Raw genomic sequence first — 9,554 nt, 5'->3', positions numbered from 1 at the left:
AAAACTTGGAATAGGGCACAGTGCAGTACAGGAGATGATTGAAAGCTTGGGCTATAGGAAAGTTTGTGCTCGTTGGGTCCCGCGGTTATTGACCGAAGACCACAAAGGTCAGTGAAAAGCCATCACCTCAGAACTGCTGCAGAGATATTGACACGAAGGCGATTTTTGCTCTGTATTGTGACAGGTGATGAAAGCTGGTTTCACCATTTCGAGCCTGAAATGAAACATCAGAGTATGGAATGGCACCATTTGCATTCTCCATCAAAAATGAAGGCAAAGACAGTGCCCTCAGCTGCGAAGGTGATGGTCACAGTCTTCTGGGATGCAGAGAGGTTTATTCTGGCCAAATTCCTAGAACCTGGGCAAACCATCAATGCTGCTTGTTATGTCCAGACGCTGCACAAGCTCCATCATGCATTGCGTGATAAACGTCCGGGACGAAACATCATCCTGCATGACAACGTTCGCCCCCACGCCGCTCACCTCACATTGGAAGCAATTGCAAAGACGGGGTGGGAAGTTCTTCCACACCCCTCCTATAGCCCTGATCTGGCACCCTCCGACTACCATCTTTTTGGATTTGTGAAGGATCAGCAGCATGGACAAGGTTTTGAGACAAGGGAGGCAATTCAGAAAGCAGTGTGTCAGTGTCTTCAGATGGCTGGAACGGAATTTTACAGAAGGGGAATTTTCAAACTCCTAGAACGCTGGGAGAAATGTGTACAAAGAAGTGGCAATTATGTGAAAAAATAAAGAAAGGTCTGTAGATTGAGGTGGTGTATTTGGTTTGTCAATAATAAAGCATGTTACTTTACAAAAAATTGTTGCTCATGGCTTTCAGTACGACCCTCGTATGTGTAGGAACAAATTCATGAGTCTGCATTTTAATAATTTCCTTTTAATCTATGTTGGTCATTCTCCCGAGTAGTTCTGCTGATGTGGAATGTCTGCCTTGCTCTGAACTGGAGCACATATCCAGTTTAAAATTAAATTTCCAAAGCGTCAAGTGCTCTAGGGAATAATGGTATAGAATGGTTGCTTCATATTTCTGTTGAAAACTTCCGTGTGCATAAGTTTCACCTGATTCTATCTTATCTATCTTTGTTTCTGTTACTCCCATTTGGAACATAGGGCATTCATGAAATGCTTCGTTTCACTTCTGTTCTCACCTGATTACTTCAGGTAAAGATTTAGAGACCGTCACTGTCCCACATTTTTAAGTACAGTCGCAATTTCTGTACATCAGACCTCAGTTCCTGTAGTTTTGTAGGGATATGAAACTTGGTGTCTCAGATTAAGGGAGGAACATAAGCTTAGGGTGTTGAAGAGTATATTTGGATCTAAGAGGGATTCGTAACTTATACTCCTCGCTTAATATTATTAGAATTGTCAATTCAAGGAGGATGAAATGAGTGGGACATGCAGTATGAATGGGAGAGAAGTGCATACAAAGTTTTGGTATGTAGACTTGAAGGACATACCACTAGGAAGACCTGGACATAGGTGGGAGCATAATATTAAAATAGATCTTAAAGAAATAGGACATGAGGGTGTGGACTGGATTCATCTGGTTCAGGATAGAAACAAGTGACAGGCCCTTGTGAACACAGTTATGAAGCCTTGGGTTCCATAAATCTCTGGGAATTACTTGAGTATATGAGCAGCTGTTAGTTTCTCAAGGAGCACTCAGCTCTGTAGAGTGAGTGAGCGAGCAAGTTAGTTAGTTAGTAAGTCAGTTAGTTAGTCAGTCAGTCAGTCCTGAGTTCTTCATATCAAAATGGATAAGCTTACTGGCCATACATGTCTGTGTTTTTCAAGTTCAACATGATTTTCTCTCAGGATCTGGGATGTGAAGGGGAGGATGGTGAGTCTGAATTGGCAGATGCTCTTAGGCGAGAAGCAAGACTGAAAGAACGTCTGCAAGAATTAGTTACAACATTGGAGAAGGTTGGGAAGAATTCTGAATTACGCCATCAGCAATCTGCTGACTTAGTGAATGATCTTAAACGTGCTAACAGGTGAGTATGAACAGTAAAGGTCAGGGAGATGGAAAATCCATTTATGATTACGTGAACAAAAGACATGTTACCTTACTTGGAAATTATAAATAAATTTTTCACAATGTAGTAACTCCAATCATCAAAGTTATTGCAATACATTAAAGAGGACTCACTTTTAAAATTAATTATGATATACTGTTTTCGAGTCTTTGTATCATGTTAAGAGTTTTGTGTTTTGAATTGTGAGCCAAAACAGTGCCTTTTTTCTTTTTTGTATTCTTTTCTTAATGTTCTTACAGCTTATGTCACCATTATTTCAAATTATGTATTTAGTGGTGTATGCATTCATATGCCTTGCATACAAGGAGAGATGTGGATAACAAGAAACGGATGTTAAAACATTTGGACTATCATTTTTGTAATCAGCATACCCAGTTTAGTACTCTTAGTTCCTTGGAACTCTAGCCATGGTAGACGGGTCGTACCATCTCTCGTGGGGCTGGGGGAGCAGTCTTATCAGCTTACGTCAGTGTGGGTACTACCAGTTTGGAATGTAGCATCTTGGAGTGTGGTCAGTTGTATAGTACTACTCCTGGTCTCAGTAGGCAATGTTTTCGCTCGGGGAGTAGCTCTGAACGTCACCACAGCAAGTGTACAGCTTCACATGCTCCACAACAGCGTTTACCTTTCCGCGCGGCTAAAGTTACGAGGCACTAACCATACTTGTTATTGAAGAAAGTGAAAATATGTTGTGTTGAGTAATATTCAAGTGAGTGTGTTCAGTATAAGTTGAAAAATTAATAGCACTTATCAAAGAAGACAGAATTGAATCAAGAGTGGTAAAATATACTCCAGTTTGAAGAACATGCTTTCCAAATGATTTCATTGGGATTTTGTGTCGCTTATTGATCTTGCTCATTTACTGCTAATAAGGATAGTCGGCATTTGGTTATTGTCACATAGGGGCATTCATTTTTTTCCTTCCATTTGAAATGAATATACAACATATTGAAAAATGTTTAAATAGAAGTTGTAGACCTCAGTTCAAGCTGTTTATATATGTATATTGTGTTTGATAAAGTTATTTTTTTTTGTTATGTAAATTATGGTTATTTTGGCCTGATGTGGATTCAGTCCCTATGACTGAAACATGTTAAGGATGAGAGATTAAAAGAACACAACATTTATCAGTCACACTGGACGGTGTTAATAATCTTTTATACTATTGCTAGTGTGATGGACCAGGATGCACCAAGTCAAAAATACAGCATATTTTCTTCACAAATTTTAGCATAGACCTCTATAGGAAATTTCATCAAATTCCACTGAGGAATTCTTGTTGTGAAATGCTGATGAATGAATGTGGCCGCCATATTGTGTTAAGATTACTGTAGAGTGAGATGTGATGCTGTGTAATTCGCTAGATACGTTTTTTTTATTGCTAGTGGGGTGGGACTGAGTCCGTTGTACTGCCGCACCTTCTGGCCTATTGTACCATCCCCAGATGATAGGTGGGGGTGATCGTGGAGCAATTGGTGGAATGAAGATTGGCAGGGGAAACTGAAGTACTCAGAGAAAACCTGCCCCAGTGTCACTTTGTCCACCACAAATCCCAGTTGACCAGACCCGGGATCGACCCCGGGCCACTGCGGTGGGAACCCAGCAACTAACCGCTTCAGCTATGGCGCGGCCCTTGTTAGATACATACAAACGTTCTTGGGGGAACCTGTTATCTCCATCTTCAAGGTAGATCATCACTTCATCTACAGCGAAGCTGGAGGCTGTAGGCTCTTCCAAAACATTGGTGCTTATCTACAAAGTTGTATGTCATCACATCTCAGAAAGCTGTAATCTTAATATGCCCTGCCATGAGAACTCTAAATTTCATGCTGTGTTTTCATGTTCAAAATTTCTTATGTAAAATCAGATTGAGTGTTTAATACCTTAATTTGCTGACCTGAATTATATTTCATTGCAGTGCACTTGTACAGACACTTGAAAGATCCAAAAAGAAATACCAATCCCGACTGAAGAAACTGGAACAACAGATGCTGGGGATGGTGGAGAGGCACTCAGCACAGGTGACCATGTCATATGATTACAATTATACATATATATTTCGTTCTTGAGACCTGTTAGGCAATTATTAAATGGGAGACCTGACGAGGAAAAAGTATCTGCACAAATTGAAATTTGACACATTCAACCTGTGCAGAAAGATACTACTAAATATGTGGGGCAATCCAAAAGTTTCCAAAATTTGAATTTTGCGTGCGAATGGTTATGAGTACATCGAAATACCGCTAGGTGTCTCGTCACACATCCTTCTTGAATCAGTGTGGCAAGCGGCGTCGAGTTGAGTGGTTGGGTTTATTGTTGGTGAACGTATTTCCATTGTTGTGTTTCCCTGAGTTTGCGGTTTTGAGATGGCTGACCTGAGAGAGCAGCGTGTCTGTATAAAATTTTGTTTCAAACTTGGGAAAACTGCTGCAGAAACGCACCAAATGTTGAAGCAAGCTTTTCGTGAAAACAGTTTAGGCCAGACACAAACTTACAACTGGTATAGGCGTTTTAAAAATGGCCGAACATTGACTGATGATGGCGATCGTTCGGGATGGCGGTCAATGGGCAAAACACCAAAAAATGTCGCGAAAGTTGGGGATCTGATTCTGCAAGATCGTAGACTGACCATCCAAGGCCTCTGTAACACCTTGGAACTAAGTTATGGTACATGTGAACGAATTTTGTCAGAGGAACTGAACATGAGGATTGTGGCGAAGTTTGTGCCACAACTGCTGCAAAATGAACAGAAGCAGCATCTCTTGGAAGTCTGCAGGGAACTTCAGCAACAGCTTCAAGAGGATCCAAACTTTCTTTCGAAGGTTGTCACTGGTGACGAAAGTTGTGTTTATGGCTACGACCCTGAAAGCAAGCAGCAATCATCGCAATGGAAGAGCCCTTCTTCACCTCGGCCAAAAAAAGCTCAACGAGTCAAGAGTAACATTAAGTCCATGTTGATCTGTTTTTTTTTATATTGATGGGATTGTTCATAAGGAGTTTGTCCCTCCTGGTCAGGCAGTCAATAAAGAGTTCTATCGTGATGTTCTAAGGCGTTTGAGGGAGAACATGAGGAGAAAACGTCCAGAGAAGTGGCGCATGAACGACTGGGTACTCCACCATGACAACGCATGACCACATATGGCTTACATTGTGCAGGAATTTTTGGCTAAGAACAAGATAGCAGTTGTTCCCCGCCCACCGTACTCGCCAGACTTAGCTCCATGCGACTTCTTTCTCTTCCCCAAGATGAAAATCAAGTTGAAGGGGCGAAGATTTGATACAGTACTACAGCAGACGGTACTAAACACCCTAACAAAGAAAGACTTCCAGGATGCATTTGAAAAGTGGCAGAAATGCTGGGATCGGTGTATGCGCTCCCAAGGGAACTACTTTGAAGGTGATGATGCAGAATAAGATCCAGGTAAGATGTAATAGTTTTTATTAATATATTTCGGGAACTTTTGGATTGCACCACGTATGTGTGATTGGAGGTTCATACGGTGTGAGTGCAAAGCTTACTGCCTTATAGGATGTGAGGCCAAGTAGTGTGGTAGAAAGTTACTAATATTTCGGAGGAATGTGCTGCATCCATTTTCAGAGTAGAAAATGATAGTACAGGTATAAGGAAATGGGCTATGAGAGGGCCAGTGGGAGGTGGTGGAGCATGAAAAGGATTTGGTCAAATATTTGAGGGAACAGAATTCAGTAAAAATGTTTTGAGGGGCAGAATGAGGAGAAAATAGGTTTCTCCGAAATGGTGGTAACTTCCTGCCAGATTATATGGCATCCCAGAAGACAGTAATTTTCATATTATTAATATCTGTCAGCAGAAAATGGGACTTCTGTTGTTCCAGAACATGTTACCTTCTACATTCTCTTATTTTATGTTCATAACCCATTGTATACTAATAAAGAGCCTGGCTCATTGTTGTACTGTAAGGACAGAAATGTATCTCATGAGTCTCACTTAGCCTCTTTCAGGTTATTTTATCCTTTTCAAGGCCAAGAAGTCTGTCACTTATTCAGTCAGTGGATTCCTGGAACTTCTTGATTGACTGTCTGTCTACATTTGGCATATCCAGGAAAACTTTTGGGCTCAGTGTACTGCTGTGTTTGTATCTTACTGTTGTTCATTTGGGCTGTGTCACAGCTGTTACACATAGTTCTGTGGGAACGTCCCCACATAACACGCTGTTTCGCCCGTCTTTCAGACAGCACTCACTCCTAAGTGAATATCACATTGCTGGACATTGTGCTCATATTTATACAGCACTCGCTGTTCAGCCCAACTTCGCATCATCGCTGGCCAATTAGCACTCACAATCTCAACTGCAAGTTTCGCGCCGCCCATCAAGCATGATATAAAAGGCAGAGCCCAAAGCTTGCATTTGTCAGTGATCACATTCAGTTCAGAGTGATCGGTCATCAGAAGCATCAGCTCTTCACTGCGACCAGGCAACTGACGTAGTTGCAGCAAGTCTCCAGTGACCAGGCAACCAAAGTAGTAGCTTCAAGTCTCCAGCGACCAGGCAGCTGCCGCAACTCCAACCGACCGAGGCAGCCGTTTCTATCGGCACGTGCAGCACTACATCACCATCCAGACAGGCCAGCTGAACAGCCGTAAGACTCCACCTACTACTGAGGAGCAAAATCTACCAGCACACTCGTGGTGGAACAAACTGCCCTTTGAGGGCCAGCCAACTGTTGAACATTCCACATAGCTTCGCAGCTATTCTGTAAATTCAGTTTATACGATTTAATATATACAGTTGTTACAGTTTGACGTGGTTGTCATTTAAAACATCGACAATCCCACAGTTCTTATGTTTCTCAGAAGATTGCAGCACCATATGGAATAATCTGTCATGGGTTTCTTGATCCAGTAACGATGTACAGTTTATTTTAATTTTAGGGAACATAAATTGTATTTTAAATCACAACTAAAGTTATTAAAGAAGGTCTCAAGGTCAGTTTGGAATGAGCAAATATAATTTATACCAGTGTATAAAATATGATATGATTCCTTGATATTACTCTTCTAATTTCAGGTGAGAACACTGAAACAAAAAATTAATACTCTTGAAGAAGAACTTGCAACTTCAAAGTCAAACAGTTTCCACTCACATCAGCAACCAGGCAACCAATCACACAGTTCAGGAGCAAGTGAGACTTCGTTGTGACAGAAGATATAGCAAACCACATTGCAACACACCGAAACCCCCATATAAGGTTTCTCTGAGTAGCTGTGGATTTGAACACTACACTGAAGAAATTCATAAAAGGAAGAAATGTATCGCTATGATTATTGACTTGGGATCACTGAAATTGAACACTGAGGGAGAACCTATAGGCAGTGAGCCTTAAATGGGGGATCTTTTGTAGGATCCACATGAAACCTGTCTTAAGAGTTGGTACTCTTCAGCATGATAAAAGGTCTCGTTACTAAAAAAATGGCTAATTAACCTTTATTGACATTGTGTTGCATGATTGTAATGGTGCATGCATGTGATAAAGCAGGTTGAGCTTTGCATATTTTATCATTACCCCCAAGTTAAAATGCAGCTGTAGTGCCAATGGATTTAAAATACCCACTTCATGGACAATGAAAGTTAAACAGTGATGCCAACGAAATAATAATTGGGAGTTCATTCTTTACAGTGGCCTGTTTTTGAGAATAAAGTATCAATATACATTTGTTAAGGCCTACTGAAATATGATGAGCTAATTGTTTAATAACCCTTGGCTCAAAGAAACAGTTCCTTGTTACCCTGATGAAATAAATCTAGTATTTAAAGTTATGTTCAGTGCTCTGGTGAAATGATGTACATTTAATTTTTGCCCCCACAGAATTTATTCTATATGAAATTTCGTCATAATTATTCTATCGTGTTTCTTGTAATTTTAGGGGGGGGGGGGCGAGATCAGAGGGAAAATAAAATTTCAGCAGAGAATATTGAAAGAACAGCAAACTTGATTTGAGAATAAAATTATGCAGGTATTGGCCTTAGTTTTAAAAGATACCAAACAATTTGTTACAACATTTCTTGGTGCTCTTTAAGAATATAAGTTGCTCAGAAGTGAAGAAATACATTATATAATGGCTCTAATTGATTAAAATTTTAAGACACTATCCTAATACAAACTAATGCTTTCATAATTATTGGTTCAGTCACTGTTCTGTACCGTCTTGATGAAGCAGGTTGTGGATATGGAACTTGTGCCCTAGAAATGCAGACTAATTCACCTCACATAACTGAAGGCATTAATGATATTTGCAGCAACCATCATATCTGAAGATATTACAGCATCAGACATTGAATCCTGAATTAGAGGGAATGTGGCATTAAACTCAGGGACTTTTGTCTACTAATACTGGAAAAAATGTAATTGCATTACAGATCATGAAAGCAGATAGCTTTGATATGGTTGCCACTGGACATATCCAGAAAATATCGTGTAGAAAAAGAAATGTTTTACCACTTATGTTTATTTCATTAAACTCTACATATTTATTTAAAATATTTCTGTTCAGTTAATATGAGTTAGATATCTGTGAAAATGAATTCTAATCGACCTGATTGTAGACTATAATCTGATAATTGGAAGTGTAAAGTCAGGTTCTCTGTGGTTGCTGGAGATGATCATACAAAATATCCATGCCATGAGCAAGAATTAAACCTGTAAGCTCTGATTTTTAGTGTACCTCGTCCAGTCTCTGATCTGTGAATAGTTAATCTGCATTGTATTTATCATTAGGCTCTAATATGACAATAATAGTGATGGTAGTGGTGGTGAAGATGGTGTTGATAACAGCAGTATGCTTTTGGTCATGTGTTTGATTCTACAAATGATCATCACTACTGCAAGGAAATGATGACTTTCTATAAATTACTCTCACAAGGAAACCTGTGTGATAAGTACAGATTCTTAGTGCTTGAATAATGAAAAGAATGACCATTTCCATGTTGGAATTTGTTGACAGAAAAATATGGAAATACTAACTCTGTTTGTTCTTAGGCTTCACAAATAAAGGGTGATCATCGTAATCATCTGTCAGTCAGGGAGTTTGTGCCACTTGGATTATTTCAGTCCTGTTTGTCCAGTAGTCTCTTTGAAGAGCTTTCCCAGTTCCTTCTTCTCTTTGATTTACACTTTGTGTAGTTTCAGAGGTCTGTTTGTTTGCATTCTGTGGAAATGTTGGATCTGTTTGGTTTTATAAAGGCTCACATAATCAACAAAGTGTGACAAGTTAACAGAGAAATGTATTTACCAGTTGTTGGTTATGTGGAATCAGAAGTGGCTATAAAATGAAAGCTGTGATGTTCATAGCAAACAGTGTTTTTTGAAATATGTGAAACAATTTTTTGTAACAGATACTCCCAAGCTGATGCACTGAATAATTTTACGTCTGAATTCAGTTAGTCTCATAACACTTCTACTCCACTGATGGAGACAAGCATAAAGGGGATTATTTCTTAATGTGAATGTTAATAT

At 39.7% G+C, this 9,554-nt stretch overlaps 1 protein-coding gene across 8 annotated transcripts in view; it reads left to right on the top strand.

Annotated features, from left to right (window-relative positions):
* Positions 1-9,554, top strand: part of LOC111866703 (colorectal mutant cancer protein) — a 109,222-nt gene extending 99,668 nt beyond the window's left edge. For all 8 annotated transcript variants that reach the window (XM_023855894.2, XM_023855893.2, XM_033752379.1 and 5 more), the window contains 3 exons: positions 1,840-2,018; positions 3,979-4,081; positions 7,109-9,554. In XM_023855894.2, the coding sequence (XP_023711662.1) occupies positions 1,840-2,018; positions 3,979-4,081; positions 7,109-7,240 (414 nt within the window). In that variant the 3' untranslated portion in view covers positions 7,241-9,554. The remainder of the gene's footprint in view (positions 1-1,839; positions 2,019-3,978; positions 4,082-7,108) is intronic.

This window comes from Cryptotermes secundus, unplaced genomic scaffold (genome assembly GCF_002891405.2).
Source record: "Cryptotermes secundus unplaced genomic scaffold, Csec_1.0 scaffold66, whole genome shotgun sequence".
In the NCBI taxonomy this organism is placed as follows: Eukaryota; Metazoa; Arthropoda; class Insecta; order Blattodea; family Kalotermitidae; genus Cryptotermes; species Cryptotermes secundus.
The sequence above is the reverse complement of the archived record's forward strand: the minus strand, read 5'-3'. Positions and strand labels throughout refer to the sequence as shown.